The 17,305-nt window shown below is 37.2% G+C and overlaps 1 protein-coding gene across 1 annotated transcript in view; it reads left to right on the top strand.

The window, feature by feature from the left end:
• Positions 1–16,863, top strand: part of wrapper (immunoglobulin domain-containing protein wrapper) — a 60,522-nt gene extending 43,659 nt beyond the window's left edge. The window contains exons 4-12 of the mRNA XM_089649732.1: positions 3,232–3,286; positions 5,058–5,179; positions 6,156–6,297; positions 8,229–8,501; positions 9,115–9,219; positions 9,353–9,472; positions 11,451–11,532; positions 14,436–14,488; positions 15,919–16,863. Coding sequence (XP_089505858.1) covers positions 3,232–3,286; positions 5,058–5,179; positions 6,156–6,297; positions 8,229–8,501; positions 9,115–9,219; positions 9,353–9,472; positions 11,451–11,532; positions 14,436–14,488; positions 15,919–16,154 — 1,188 coding nt within the window. The 3' untranslated portion in view covers positions 16,155–16,863. The remainder of the gene's footprint in view (positions 1–3,231; positions 3,287–5,057; positions 5,180–6,155; positions 6,298–8,228; positions 8,502–9,114; positions 9,220–9,352; positions 9,473–11,450; positions 11,533–14,435; positions 14,489–15,918) is intronic.
• Positions 16,864–17,305: the final 442 nt, after the last annotated feature.

The raw sequence follows: 17,305 nt of genomic DNA, 5'->3' as shown, positions 1-17,305 counted from the left end.
ATCCGCGGATTAGTGCTTAGTCAGAACATAATCAGAGATAGTGAAATGCCCCCTAAGTCCCCGCATACCAATTTCTACCAATTTATAACAAGTTTCTTGTTAACTCTTTAAGTTTTTAAGTTCCAAAAAAAGAGAAGTTATTTTGGAGATAATATCCATACATTTGATATGCCGAAACGTTAATTATATAAAATTCCCTCGATAGAAAAAAATCGCAAAATAAGTTCCGAATATTATTTAGAACACTTTTTGTTCTGTTATTTAATATGTTGTAGGGATGAAAAAATTCACAGTGTATCTTTAAATACAAACGAGTCATGTTTTATTAAATATTTTTACCATTTTAATTTTTTTACTACTTGACCTTAATGTTTCATTTCAGACGTATCTTCTGACACCGTACAGAAATCCAAAAACACCCGTCCAACATAATTACAATGAAATACACACTAAAACAAGAAATGTTGTAGAAAGGCAGTACGGCTTATGGAAAGGAAGATTTCCCGTCTTATCCAATGGGCTTCGATTGAACCTCAACACAACGATGGCGGTGATAGTGGCATGCGGAGTTCTGCACAACATATGCATCAACCGTGGGGAGGAACACCCAGAAGATTGGATTCATGATGTTGAAGATATTCCCAACAATGGAGCAGAATTTTACAATGCCGGGAACAATGCACATTTAAATAGAGACATTATTGCTAATAATATGTATGTATAATAATAAATGTTATCTTCATTTTTGTTATAAGTTTTTTTTTTAATTGAATTTTTTTATGAACTCTTTAGGGCTCTGTCATATTTTGACAGAAGGTCAGATTATTTTCGCTTCGCAATAAAATCCAAATAAATAGAATATTTTTTAAAGTATCCGAAACCTAAAAACTGTTCTTGAAAGGTGATGAATACGCTTTTAAATATTATTATATAAAATTTATTTAAAATTTTTTAACCCAAACATAAAAAATATCCCTTTACGTTTTTTGTAATTAAAATTACTGACAGCAAAAAAATTACGAAAAACTTGTGCTAAGGTTGTTACATCATGAAAAAATTTGAACAATTCATCAAATTTCAATTATGATTTTCAAGTTCTGTGAAGGACAATCAAGGAAAATTCATTACGGACCAGTTATTTGACAAAACTGAAATAATAATGGAACTTGAATAAAATCTTCACAAAACTTGAAAATCAACTTTGAAATTTGATGAATCGTTCAAATACTTTGAAACAACCCGTCCTAAGTTGTGTTGATGTCACTTCATAATTTTAATGTGTTTTCTCATCTTCATTAGCCATATTTTTATGTCGTTTTTTTTTATCTCCATGGTGTTTTTCATTTGTTAGGGGATTATGATTAAAAAAAACAAAAACATGTTTGCACAAAAATACAGAGTACAAAGGTTATAGCTTATAGGTTACATCCTATTTCTTCCAGCTAACCCAATAAATACACATTATATTACATAACCCAACAATTACATGTTAACAAATGTGTGTAAATAAAAAAAAAAAAAAAAAAACAGAGGTATTTAATGAGACCCTAAATCTTGAATTTCGCTGTCAATCCTCTTCCCCTCAACGAAAACAAAAAAATCCACTTATAGGTCGTGGGCTGTTTGAAAAATAGGCAAAGTTGTCCATCCGCTGAAAAAATTGTGCATCACTATCATAAATTTACCCTCTACAGCAGCGGTAACTTTTTTAACTATTACCCGAAAATATTTTTTCGTAACTCGATATTGCCCCTTCCCCCCATTTTGAAAAGAAGACAATCATTGTATATTTAAATAAACATTATTTATTGAATTAATTTACACGGAAAAAAAACTTATATGAATATAGTAAATATCTAATAGACAAACAAAACAAAATTCTCAAATTGGATCAAACAAAATTCAGATTTTCAGGTTTCCCTTTCAGTTTTTGGAGAAATGATGTTGCTTCATGTTTGATATAATTACTTCAAAATTGGGACTTTTTGATGTAAGAGCAATTTGAATACAGTCTTCGGCGTTTAATCGATTTCTGTTCTTCGTTTTTATGTTCATTAGAGTGGAAAAGCCTTGTTCAGAAAGATAGGTTGTTGTAAATGGCAGCAACTTTTTTACCCCCTCATATGCAATTTTGAAAGCTTTCGTAGCTTTTGACATCCAAAAAGACGACAGATTGGCTTTGCTCTCAAATTGAATACGTGCTTCAGTATTAGATCGAAGTTCAAGTATTGTTTCTGCCAAACCCGGAGGTTCTTCTGGTATGTTAGCAATTTCACATTTAAAAGGATCTTCAACCCAATTGAAAGTAGGTATGTATATCAAGATCTGGAAAGCAGTCAGAGAACCGCTCTCTGAGTTTGGTAACATGTTTTATAACTGTATCCTTGATCTCATCAAAAGTGATATTTTCACAGTCTTCCAAAATAGCAAACTAGAAAAATTTCTTTATTACCCCAAAAAAAACATTTTTACCCCTTTTGGGGTAATTTACCCCGGTTCCCCGACCGCTGGTCTACAGGGATGTAGGTACTCGTAACTTGGTACCTTCATAAACACATTTATTGGTTTTTAAAACAAAATTGACTATGTTAATTAATTATAATTTGCAAAGCTAAAATTAACCAATAAACACATTTATTGGTTTTTAAAACAAAATTGACTATGTTAATTAATTATAATTTGCAAAGCTAAAATTTCGCACGACTTTGGCAAATTTTATGATAAATTTAGATAGTACCCGATAGATAGCAATGTTTCGCATAGCCCTCAATCTTACACAGGTAGTGCCATAAAAATATGTATTCGTCCCTAATGGAATAGGAAATTCACGCCAGCCGCTGATGTGCACCAGGCAGCTAACCGCAGCGCTCAGAATAATTCCCAATTATTCGGTTTTTTCGGACACAACGATCCATTCAAGTATCCAGAAATTGTGTTGACAAAATTATTTGCATGGTATGTCAGTGAATCAACCTCGTTATAACAGTTAACAAGTACATATATGAAGATAAGCCTTAACTAAAATATCATTTTGTAATTGCTGTTTATAACTCGCTATTGCCTTGATCATTATCACCGAGTTCGACTATATATACATATTTGGTGTCTGTTTATCGTGTTTAAATTCCAAAAAATCTAAAAAGCAGCCCTGCTATCTGCTATTCTAACATAAATACATTATTACAATTTTGATATTCGCTAATTACTCTTTTTTTTTGATTTTTATTGCAGGTTATCAGAAAAGAACAATCCATGATTCGTCAAGTTCACGCAATAGAAGTTTTATGTAAGTATTTCTAATGAAAGATTTATTTATTTACTATGAAAAACAGTGAGTCCAATTACATTATATGTATAATATGACACAAAGAGTCCAGTGTAGTGTTGAATACCTCATACAAGATGCACTACAAATGTCCCATACAAACACGCAAAATGTCCCACCAACTCACTAAATGTATTTGTTCCACCTCTTATGATATTACTACAGATGAGGTGGTTAGGGCATGAGACATTTTTGTACCAGAGCAGAGCGGTGGTTGGTGTGTTGGCGCTACATCACTACATTTCGTGCATGGCACATTTTTTTTATTAGAGCTGTGAGGTTTGAGGTGAGGCAAGGTGTTTGTCTATTGGTACAACATTGCTACTTAGAGAACTTTGAAACGCCTGGAGCCTGTTGAGAAACTACTAATACAACAGTGATATATGCAGTTGTATTGTGCTTAACATTTTTTTCTCTGTAATCCTCTAGACACCCCTCCCATATACGAAAATATTGTTACACCTCACCTCATTTGAGGTGGGACACCTTAACACCTCATTTCAGAATTTGAGTAAAAAAATACAGCATTGTAGAAAATCTAAACTAATTAATTCACTGAGCCTTTTAATTTTTTTTTAATGCTAAACCGTACTAAAATACTAACTGCTCCTAACTGTCAGGAGCCGGTGGGACTATGGCACATTGTGAGGTTAAAGGTAGTGGGGAGGGGAAGGAGATGGGGAAGAGGAAGGTGAGGGGTATCTGGCTATTCAGATCTGGTCATCAAACACAGGCAAAGCCATTTCATCCAACGTTTCAATTCTGAATGATGGTCTTACACCAGGACGATACTGATGGTATCTTCGACCCTGGAACGTGCCGCAAATATAATGCATATTATTTTAAATGTGTAAATTGTGTCAAAAAACAAAAATTAGTCAAATAAAATTTACTTGTGCACGGCAGGATTTGAATGTTTCCAGTTAATTGCCGATACTTGGCCCGTTTCAGCTTTGAACCATATTTTGATCTGCTGACAAGCATAGCAATATGATTGTTGTGCCATAGTATAATAATAATAAATTTTATTAATTTCTTACACAATTACAAATTAGGATTTAATACATATAAGAAATTAGGTTATATAAATTTTACAAAAGATTGTTTTAAGTATTTATACATAGAAAAAGAAATTTCAAGAAATGTGGAATATCCAAAAAAATTTCAGGCAGTGGTGAAAGATCTCGTCAATGTGGAGAGACTCTTTCAAGAATCAGAAGAATTTCCCTTCTGAATCTCTCCTCACTGACGCCAAATATATCAATCTCGGAGGAGATTTGGTTTAGGAGCAATATACTCCTCCCTACCGGGAGAACCATTGGCAGGTTAGTTCTGCAGGCAGGAAGATAGAATAATCTAATGATGGCGTTGTCTAAGTTCTCAATATAGCCTCGCAGCAGTCTGAATAAGTGGGTATCATACCCCTCCCTTCTGAGCTGCAGGGAGTGAAGTCCCAGCATGCCCAGAAGAAAGTTCGTCAGGTAGAGCCATAGATAGTGACCGTACTCCCTCATGTAGAGAAATCTTAGAAACTTTTTTTGAACCCTCTCCAACATGAGGGAGCACCCCACCTCATGAGGATTCCAGATCGAACCACTCTCCAGCCTACTGCGGACCAGGGAGAAGTATAAAATCTTCAGAGCACGGGTATCCCGAGTATATTTAACCGAGGCTTAACCCTTCTCAATAGTACCCAACCTGATTTTTCTATATTCTTTAAAATTAATTTCAGATCCCGCGGAAGTCGTGTCTATACCAGAGATAGGATTGGTTCAAGTTCGAATAGGAGAAATGATCGAAATGGGCTGCAAAACAACTGGAGTGCCTTACCCAATAGTTACTTGGCTGTATAATGTAAGTAAATATATTATTAGACCTGTGATTCACTCTTGAAAAACTCCGAGGATCTTTTCTGAGCCAAAAAATTGCCACGATGATACAGGGTGCAGCAAAACAGACAGTGCAGAAGGAATCAAGTGCATCCTGGGAACCTGGGAATAGTCTCAATGTCTCGGGAGGATCATGTCGTTTTCAGTCGTTACTGTGGTTCGTTTCTTGAAAACGGCCGTTGTCCTTCCGACTGCAATTTGTGAATTTTCCTGTGGGGCTACCTGAAGGAAAATGTTTTTAAACATCTGCCCAACACTTTGGAGTAACTCAAGGATCGAATTCGGGAGGAAATCGTCGCTTAATAACCCTTCAAAACTGCACTGTCTGTTTTGCTGTACCCTGTAATTGCCGTAATAATTGATGATTTGCAATAATTGTGACCATTTTAAAAATTGATTACGTTGAGAAATCAGTAAGCCAATTTCAGCAACAACCGATTCACTTAGAAAATGAATTGTGTTTTACATTTGAATACAGATTATTATCCAATAATAACATAGTACTCATTATATAATACACATTTTATTTTGGATGTTTATATATACTATTCACGTCAATAGCCATTCTAACTTACTAAGTATATCGGTTTTTAAAATAGTTTTTTTTTTGACAGTTTCTCAATATTAGTAAAGCACTTGAAATATTAACACAACACATAATGTTTGTGTCGTGATGGAGGACCGAGGAATTGAAATCATGACACCTAGGTAGCAACCAGACACGATGCCAACTCAGTTATTGGCCGTTCAAAATTTGGATTAAATTGTAATTTAAATTACTTAAATAAATAAAAAAAAACAAAGAAAAAAAAACAAAACTTCTTCTTACCGATTTTGAGACGACAGTAACTGTTGGTAGGTACTGAGAGATATCCCTATTACTGAGAATCAATCTACTTGAACCCACGTGTAATCTTCATTATTAATAATCTTGTTTCCAGGGACAACCAATGGAACTGTTGGTGAATCGACAGAAGCTTAGGTTCAACGCTACCAGCACTCAGCTGAGCGGCACCTACGAATGCATGGCCATCAACGGAGTGGGAGATCCAGCCCGAGCCACCATACAACTGGTCGTGATGAGTAAGTATTGATTGGTCCAATGATTCCAGGGACAACCAATGGAACTGTTGGTGAATCGACAGAAACTTAGGTTCAACGCTACCAGCACTCAGCTGAGCGGCACCTACGAATGCATGGCCATCAACGGAGTGGGAGATCCAGCCCGAGCCACCATACAACTGGTCGTGATGAGTAAGTATTGATTGGTCCAATGATTCCAGGGACAACCAATGGAACTGTTGGTGAATCGACAGAAACTTAGGTTCAACGCTACCAGCTTTCAGCTCAGCGGCACCTACGAATGCATGGCCATCAACGGAGTGGGAGATCCAGCCCGAGCCACCATACAACTGGTCGTGATGAGTGAGAATTGATTGGTCCAATGATTTATTGATCGAATGATTGATTGATTGAATGATTGATTGATTGATTGCAATAAATTACTGAATTGATTGGAATGGGACAAGGCTCCTGGAATGAGGCATTCCAAATTACTCATAAACGGACCACATCCTAGACCTAGACGAACCAGGCAATTACTCAAGATAACAGATACTCACTGAGTGAACTGGTAGGACTATAACGGGACACTGCCATCTCAGTAGACACACGCAGCAGTTGAGAGTGGAAAACACCAATAGATATGTGTTCCAATTCACCTACGGTGCTAATATTCCACCCTGATAGAAACAAGGCTTAGATACTTGGGAAGACACATTGAAGAACCAGAAGATATAGCTACATGACAACCATGGTGAACTTTATCAAAGGCATCGGGTTACTGTTAAATGAATGTGGTTAACCTTTTGAACGCGTTAATTTGCTCCCTTTTATCTGTACCCGTACGCGGTACATATTTTCAAATACCTATGCACGCAATTAAATGTCAAATTATAGCATTATGGCATGATTTATTAGACTAAATAGACAGAACAGATTATTCTCCACAATATGAAAACAAATCCTCGTGTGTCAACACTCTTAGATGTTTATAAAAATAAAAACATAAAATTTCATACAAAGACGTACCGTATCTTTTGAATGTGGTCCCGCCATTCACTCGGCGTGTGTGTACTTAGGCCACTGCGTTGATAGACACAAGTGGGACACCATGATCACTTATCGTTTTTAGTTATGAAAAGTTGTGAATGACATACTAGTACTAACGCCATCCGTTGACAAAAATGTAAACTAAAGGACTAAAAGGCGCACTTGATTATCGATCTTTATTTATGAAATACAATTTTATTTTTGAGAAATTCTTGTAGATGTCAGCATCGTGATAGTTCTACGATTGTCCAAGTGAGCAAAAAATACATTTATGACGAAAGAGCGCTGGAATATCGGCCGTCAAAGTTTCCGTATCAACTGTTGATACAGCCGCGTGCAAAGAGTTAAATGGGAGATAGCACAAAGGGCCTATGGCCTAAGTGCTCAAGGAACTATCAATATATAATAATATATATATTGATTAATTGATTGGCTGATTGATTGATCTATTGATGGCGATACATTTTTGTATTGATTTGATTGGTAGATAGTTTAATGTACTGCTGAACTAACGAATCATACTGTTTGAATGATTGATTGGTGTTTGAATGGTTTATTTATGATGACGATTACATTAGTGTATTGTGGATTGATACATGAATAAAGATAATGTGATGGATTCACTGTTAGCCGAATAGCCGATAGACAGTCTGTTGGTTATGCGGAGTGACGGGCTGACGGAATGACGGAATTTATTGATATAAAGATGAATTGATGGCTGGCGTTGACAATTACACTTATGACATAATAATTAGTTTATGGCATATTTCATATTACGCGCCGCACAGTGATGTTGATGAATGAAGGATTGACGGTTAAGATAGACTGCTGGACTTAACATACTGACAGAAATATGAAATGATAAACTGAAAAATTGATTGATCGATTATTACCGATTCCAGACGCCCCAACCGTATTCTCCCCCTCCCCCTGGGTGCACACGGCTCTAGGATTGTCCTCCACACTCGAGTGCATAGTGGAATCAGCGCCCGCTGCGCGCGTGCACTGGTTCCATGGCCACGCGCCTGTTGTGGCAGGCGGGCGTGCTGTGGCACACGTGCGTGGCGACCGCTACCAGCTGCACATCCGTAGCGTGCGTGATGTGGATCTGGGTGCGTATACGTGCAAGGCGGAAAATAGACTTGGAATGGCGGAGGCATTTATCTTTTTAAGTGGTGAGTTTTCGATACACGCTGTCTTGGTTTTTTTAAAACACTTGTTGAATTGATTTTATTTGTGTGGAATTGATTATTTGTTGCACAGATTTCTGATTACTTTTGGCATTGATTCCATGTTGTAGATTCCTTCTTGAATTAATTCCTTGTTGTATAGATCCCATGGCAATGATTACTTGTTTCATAGATTCCTTGAATTAATTCCTTGTTGCACAGATTCTTTGCACCATAGATTTCTTGTAGCATTGATTGTTTGTTGCATTGATTCCTTGTTATTCACTTTGTGGTGGGGTTCGGAAAGGGAGGTGCTTGAATTTGTTTAACACTTAGCTGCGTAGATTCCTTGTGGAATTGATTATTTGTTGCACAGATTTCTGAATACTTATGGAATTGATTCCATATTGCACAGATCTCTTGTTGCATAGATTCCTTGGCAATGATTATTTGTTTCATAGATTACTTCTTGAATTAATTCCTTGTTGCACAGATTCCTTGCAGCATAGATTTCTTGTAGCACTGATTGTTTGTTGCATTGATTCCTTGTTGTATTCCTCGTTGCTGTTCAACGTTTCCTAGTTTCATAGTTTCACATTAACATTTTTTCTCTTTTTAGGGGTGGCCAATGTTGCTGTTTTTAAGACTGATACATCCAAGAACATTCCTACTACAACTACATTCACACTTATTTGGGTGGTCGACAGCTACTCTCCCATCATTGGTAAGATTCCATGAATTTAGTGTAATTTTGATATTCACAGGAGAGGTTTTGCAATATGAACCCAGGAAAGGGTTTATTGACTGATTGTGTAAGTTGTCGGAATCTGATCATATACCTTTAATTACCATTTCAGAATACAACCTTTGGTTCCGTCCGTATAAACTAAGGCCACCACAAAAGGATGGAGTTGTCATGATCAAAGACAAGGATGATACTTGGACTAAAATGACGATACCAGGAGAAAATAATGAAGGTAGTACATAATAATTGCGATAATTTAAATTTAAACATTAACTCTTTGCACGCGGCCGAATCAACTGTTGTTACGGCAAAAAGTTGTTACGTAATACAGTCTCCCTATTGTTAAATGAGGCATAAGTTGCCCCAACTTCCCCTCACAGCCAGTTGCAGCGTATTCAAACACACGCGGCCAGATGGTCAAAATGCGTGTTAAAACAATACAACGCCGCGTGATCGGACGGACCACCCAAGCTGCCGGCGGTTCAATACGGGCCGACCCCGCCGCGCTGCGTCAGTCTCAATTCCACTCGGGCCTCGGACAGCCACGCGCTCTTGCAGTTTGTCATCATTCGAATACATGATTCTACATCCCGAGATTAACCTTTGTCCACCGGAGCCACGCTTCCGTCGAAGCACCTTGTGTCTCCTCATCACCTCAACGGTACCGCTGCTTTTAAGCGCGGGAAACCTGGGTCAACATGATGTACCACATCTCAAGGCGAATCGTAAGCTTTCAACCTACCCCTTTCTTGTGTTCAATTCTTGTAACTTCATGTAGAATCCACGTTTCATCCTGTCGTCAATTTAGAGAAGAGAGTAGAGATATATCTATGTCACCCCTGTAATTTCTCGAGATGTTTAATATACCTTGTGCCTTACTACCCATGTGCTATTATTATGTGATAAACCTACCCTTTGACCTCCTAACCGATGGACGAGCCTGATGACCAAAGAAGCTGCCCGCCCCTGATAGTACACGAGTCGCCTGCTCTACCATTTTATCTGAGCTTAGCCAATTTAATAACCAGGTTCGATTCCCGGTTTAACCATATGTTAGCAAAGTCTATACTCAAACGCGGCTGTATCAACAGTTGATACGGAAACTTTGACGGCCGATATTCCAGCGCTCTTTCGTCATAAATCTATTTCTTGCTCACTTGGACATTCGTAGAACTATCACGATGCTGACATCTACAAGAATTTCTCAAAAATAAAATTGTATTTCATAAAAAAAGATCGATAATCAAGTGCACCTCTTCGCGCCTTTTATCCCTTTAGTTTACATTTTTGTCAATGGATGGCGTTAGTACTAGTATGTTATTGACAACTTTTCATAACTAAAAATGATATCTGATCATGGTGTCCCACTTGTGTCTATCACCTAAGTACACACACGCCGAGTGAATGGCGGGACCACATTCAAAAGATACGGTACGTCTTTGTATGAAATTTTATGTTTTTGTTTTTATAAACATCTAAGAGTGTTGACACCCGAGGATTTGTTTTCATATTGTGTATATAGTCCAATAAATCATGCCATAATGCTATAATTTGACATTTAATTGCGTGCATAGGTATTTCAAAATATGCACCGCGTACGGGTATAGATAAAACGGAGCAAATTAACGCATTCAAAATGTTAAACATAAATTTAAACATTCATTTAAACATCTACTGGGCATTATTTTTGTGCTTTTTAATGGACCAGTTGTTGTTCCCATGCTAGTTTTAGGTTCTAGAGAACTTCAAAGGTTTCACAAATTTTGACTGCAAAAATAAATTTTTAACAATTTCCTTAGATTTTGTGACTTTTTCCTTTTCTCTAAAAAAGTTCCCTAGATCTAGGGAAGTTTTCCTAGGCATAACATCACTGTATGAGATGCTTGCTGCTCGAATATTAGGGTGTCCGCGTTTGTGTTGCCGAGCAAATCCGTATGTGGATTCTGCATTTAAGAATCTACGAAATCTAAAGCCCCTAGTACACGTTGGCCCAACACATTAGGCCAACGTTGGCGATGTTGGCCCAACACATTAGGTGATGTTGGCCCGACACATTAGGCGATGTTGGCGTATTCAAATTCAGTCAAAAACCATAAAAACACAGTGTATTCTAAATTAATTTATTTGTGTCACCGCCCTGAATCAATACATGTGATTAATATAATATTTTCAACAATATCATTAATAACTTTATTTATTTATTTTATCAGGGCCAGTCCACACTGCATTCTATGTTCTGAGAGGTTTGACTCCGGCTACTGCGTACGAAGCACAGGTTATTTCAAGGAACAGGTACAACTTAAAAAATACAAACTAACTAACCATCACGCTGTTTCCCCGCAGGGGTAGTCAGAGAGGACGGACCGCCAACAACTCGGTCTTGGCACACACTCCTTGCCTCATTCACATTCATACATCGTCTCATACATACTCTTCTTATACTTCGTCTCATAGCGCCCTTCGTGGCAGCAGGACGCGTCCTAACGCGTCCTACAACCGCTTTGTGTTTTTTTAGTATTTTCAAGGGAAATGAGGCAACATCCCTTTGAAATTATTTTTAAAATCAATCAATCAACATTTGAACTTAAATAAAAATAAACTTTATAATTATTAGAACTTTATAATATGTGATTTGAGTGCAGTGTTTTAAAAGTGAATAATCGGACATTTGCTCAAAAATAGTGGACATTCGAAACGAACGGCGATCGGTAAATGCACTCCAGATGTTTTCAACGTAATTCTCGGAAACTGGGGAAGTTTGGACCCTGGCAAGTTTTTTACTAAGCCCAGGGTAATTTATTAACTGTCGATTTTTATTGCGGGCAGAATGCTCCACTTCAGCAATTACCAGGAACAGGATTACATGGAGATAAATGATGGACTTGCCGAACGCCACAGCGGTGCTGCCAGGGTCTCTTATCCATGTGAGGTGTCAGCGCTTTATTATTAGCAGCAGATACATACCTGGACGCTGTTGTTGGATGCGGTGGACTCTCTTGCTGCAGCAGCTGGTCCAGTTCCTTCACCACCTAGGATTCTTGCTGCAGAGTCTCCATCTTTTATCTTCGTAGAACGTCACAGCGGTGCTGCCAAGGTCTGGTATCTGTGAGAGGATAGTGTATCAGCGCTTTATTAGCAGCAGCCACATACCTGGACGGATGACGAACCTCGTGCTGGCACTGTTGGTGGACGCGATGGACTCTTTCGCTGCAGCAGCTGGCCCAGTTTCTTCACCACCTAGGATTCTTGCTGCAGAGTCTCCATCTTCTATCTTCGTGTCACCTGTTCCTATACTTCATTTTACTTAACTTTACTTCACTCTATTTTTGTAATATTTATATATTTTGTAATACCTGCATCAACTGTAAAGCGCCCCTGAGGTGATATCTCACAAAAGCGGCGCTATACAAATTATCCAATAAATAAATAAATAAATAAATTCTATTATTCTGACTCTTGACATGGCCCGACTCGAGTATCTGATTCACTTGATCGTGCCATGTCTTCCTCGGGCGTCCCCGACTTCTGCTACCATTCGCATTTGCATCATATATCCTCCTTACACTCCTATCTTCGCTCATTCGCTCTACATGCCCAAACCATCTAAGCGTCCCTTTCTTAATCTTACTCATTACGCTTACATCAGCCTTGCACTCTTTGCGGATCTCCACATTTCTCACACGATCATACATGGTTTTACCACACATACGCCTCAGGGATCTCATTTTCAACAGCATTTAATCTACTTTCATCCTTTCTTTGCCAGTTCCATGCCTCACTTCTATACATCAAGGTACCAGCACTCCATTGTGGACTGCTAACTTTGCTTCTTTGGACGATTGTTGTTAGCGCCAACTGCGTTCAGTCCTTCATTAACTGAATTATCTGCATTTACCCTTCTTTCAATATCTCTGTCAGCCTTCCCATCTCTCTAGAACATACTTCCTAAATACACAAACTCGTCCACCTGCTCCAAGTATTCCTCATTCACAACTATATTGCACACTGTTTTCGTACTCTCTCTTTCAAACACCATTACTTTAGACTTACTTACATTCATCATTAACTCATTCGTAACTCATTTAAGTAACTATATAAAATAGTAGTATTAGTAACTACACTCACTGACCATCACACTGTTTATCTACAACAAGGCTGCCCAACCTTTTTAACAGTTGGGCAAAATTGACGATTTAAAAGTCACTGGCGGGCCACTGACTACTGACGGTTCCTATTTTTGTTGTTACCTATGCTTTTTAATGTCTTGTTTTATGCAACAAACAAATTAATAAACATATTGTAATTTTATTGTCGTTTATTGAAATAATAAAATAAATAGCATCTACTGCAAAATAACGAAACAAGATTTTATGTAACAAAAATCTAAATCCAAGTAATTGGTACAATCGATGTGATTTCTGACATTGTTATTGAGCTTCTCTTTCAAATCTTTTGAGTATGGGAAAAAGGTCAATATTTCATTTAAACACAGTCGGAAGTGAACAATCTTTGCCTTGTAATTTGAGATTTAAAATATTTAGATAATTGTTGATGTCAACAAGAAATGCAATATCACTCAACCTATATTAATTCTTGAGTAAATCGCTTTTCAAAGGTAACGTCCCTTTTTCTTCTAAAAATTCCTACACCTGCTCCATCAAGATGAAGAAATGTTTTAACATGTTGCCCCTTGAAAGCTATCGCAAAGCGCAATACAGTTGTAACTCTCCAAATTCGCTGATTTCTTCTTCAAATAAAACTCTGAATTGACGTCTGTGAAGAGCTTTTGAACGTATGTAATTTATGCAGCGTACTACCGGCTCCATTATATCATTCAACTTTATGTCCTTTGCACACAACGCCTCCTGGTGGATGATGCAACGATATGAAAATATTTTTCGATCCAAGTAATTTTCAAATTGGCGGGTATTTTGAAAATGGTTCACGCGTGCCGCTTATAATTCGTTGACGGGCCACAATATTGCCCGCGGGCCTGGGGTTGGGCAGCCTTGATCTACAAGTTCTCTTCTGTCACTCTGCCCTTAACGTGACCAGAATCAAGTAGATATTTGATTTACAAGATAGTGTCGTCCTGGACTTCCTCTATCCATTATTCTTCTTACATTTCTTTCTACCTTCGCCTATGTGTCTCAAAACCATCTAATCGTCTCCTTTATTTTCTTTTTACGTTTCAGATATGGATGGAGCAAACCTTCTTCAATATTTCACTTCTTTACACGGGATGGTAGTGAGTACTTTTTAATTATCTGTTATTACACAGGAGGCCCTTGGGCCATCTTTGGGAATGCCGTGTGAAGGGTTTTTTTAGGAAAGTTCCGGGAAGGATAAAGGTATGAGATTTGGGCAGGAATCTAGGGGTCGGAGTGCACAGGAGTGACGGACGAATGCATCTATCCCTCCCAAAACTTCCTCTCATTCCTTTCTTTAAAACGACCCTCCAAACAGCAACCCCAAAAATTACATAGGCCCCAAAGTAAATCATTTTCCTCAGGGCCTTCTATGTGGGGTTAATGTTCTCTGGACCAATAAGCTAATTCGATCATATCAATTTTTGTCATTTTTAACTGCATCATTCTTCGACTGGTAATTTACAAGTGACAAACTTATCTGTACAGTCGGAAACTTTGAAACTGTATATAATTACAAGTGCAAAATAAATTGCATAGTTCAGTTATTTGTGAATTCTTCTTTTGGTCGCCTGCATAAAAATATTTGGAAATCTGTACCGTTAGGTACATAGTCAAGACAAAACGGTTGCGTATGTTCTTAAAATGGATTAATAATTTGGAAGGTGGGTTAGGAAGTACTCAAATGTGGGAATGCTGTGTGGAGGGTCTTTTTAAAGAAAGGAAGGAGATGAAGTTCTGGGAAGGAAAAAGGTATCAGTTTTGATCAAAAATTGTTACCGGGGCGACGGTACCCAAACCAGCCTCCCAAATTGAAACATTGTCTTCATATATGTAAAATAAAAATAAAAAGATTTCTGAATACTCCACTGCCCAGCATAAATACTTAACCAGAGCAATAAGCCAAAATATACTGGTTACTCGCAGTTTGAATAGATCTTTAGACAGAGAAATATTAAACTCCATGCTACAAAATTATACAATGCTCTACCAAATCAAAGAAGAAAAAAATAACAGAAAGAATATATTTAAAACAAAAGTAAAAACATGGCCGAGAGAATAAAGTGATATTCAACTTACAAACATTATGAAGACGATGTAAAGAAAACTTGAAACTAAATACAAAAGTTTAACCCTTGGGACGTTCTAAGACCCAAACAGTCCCAAATGCCGTGCGCGCATTATACTCTCCTAAGACCATATTTGTCCCAGAACGACCGCACATTATTAAAATGCATATATCTCCCTTCCTCTCATCTAAAAATGAATTATTTCTTTTATGTCAGAAAGGGAACGAAATAATGCTTGTTATCGTCTTTGAAAAAATGGAAGCTTGTAGAAGGTTCGATCCGTGCAAATCAACAACGTCTCAAGGGTTAAAAACTACAGCCCGCTTCAGAACAGGAAACCCTAGTGAGGAGGACTGGGAAAAAATTGAATTTATACATATATTATACTTTTTACCTCCATCATGTACACACTTTGCAATTGAAACTAATAAAAAAGATTATAATATATTTGTATTTCTCAGTTGCAGACAGCAAGACAAATGAGAAATCAATGTTTTCGCCAGCCATGGAGGAAGGATTTTTGGAAAACGCAATTTTGAAAACCAGCGTTTCGGATTTCTACGCGACTGCAGAATCTGACAAAATATACTCTACGCCTGCTGAGGACTTATACCTAATGAATGCCGCTTACGTTTCTGTAGGATCTTATACTAATTATTGTATTGCGCTGTTTTTAATATGTGTGAGATTTTTGTGAGGTTAAGTTATTGAAATTGTGATCACTTTAATTTTAAGTGATTTTCAAACTAAAATTAAAAGAGTACAATTAAACAGGGTGCAACGTTAAAGTATATATTCTTGAAAATACAGTATCATATCCTATATTTCGACAGTTAAATTGATATTTTACACATCCAGAGCTCGTGATGGAGATTTTGCTAGCTGAAAGCAGTTACATTGACCTAAAAACTCCTGAAAAAACATGTAAAAATTTCATGATGCCAGAATTCACCGAGCTTTTGTGAGGACGTTTGTTACAAATCAAATGATGTACGTTTTAATGATTTTAGAAACTATCAATTCGTGATGGAATTCCATTGTAATACTATAATTATTAAACATTTGAAATTGCCGTGTTTGGTGACCATAACTAAATATCCAGGTACTTCTTCATCTTCAGCTTCACAACATACCCCGATTGCAGATGCCATAGTTTCGGTGAATGCGAGTAGTTGGGACTTTGGTGTTATAAAAATAAAACGTCTTGTACCCTGTATAATACTGATTCGTAAAATCATAGCTGGAAAGGTAGGCAGAGAAGATAGTATGTTACAAAACCATCATGGCACCAACAATTTAATTCATCGTACATTTCATGAATATTAATATACAAAATCCTATAAAGGTATGTATTTATTTTATTATAAAATATTGTGACAGTTGTACAAAATATTACATATAAATAAATCATCTCATTACAAAGGGAAAATTGTTTTTTTTTTCCATCAACATGTTTGTGAAGAATCGAGGGATCTATAACTCAACCCAATTGGGCAAAGTTCTAGGTGGGTTAAGGAAGGGGCTGCTGAAAAGGATTTTCACAACAGATCTTGAAATGGCTGTGATAACATGACAGTTAAATTATGTATTTTAACTCTTTGCACGCGGCCGTATCAACTGTTGTTACGGCAAAAAGTCCATACTCACACGCGGCTGTATCAACAGTTGATACGGAAACTTTGAATGCCGATATTCCAGCGATATTTCGAAATAAATTTATTTCCTGCTCGCTTGAAAATTCGTAGAACTATCACGATGCTGACATCTACAAGAATTTCTCGAAAATAAAATTGTATTTCATTAAAAAACATCGATAATCAAGTGAGCCTCTTTGCGCCTTCGAGTGCT

This window comes from Hesperophylax consimilis, chromosome 30 (assembly GCF_061612785.1).
Source record: "Hesperophylax consimilis isolate HC1 chromosome 30, BYU_Hcon_1.0, whole genome shotgun sequence".
Lineage (NCBI taxonomy): Eukaryota > Metazoa > Arthropoda > Insecta > Trichoptera > Limnephilidae > Hesperophylax > Hesperophylax consimilis.
This window is presented reverse-complemented; position numbering and strand designations above follow the sequence as displayed.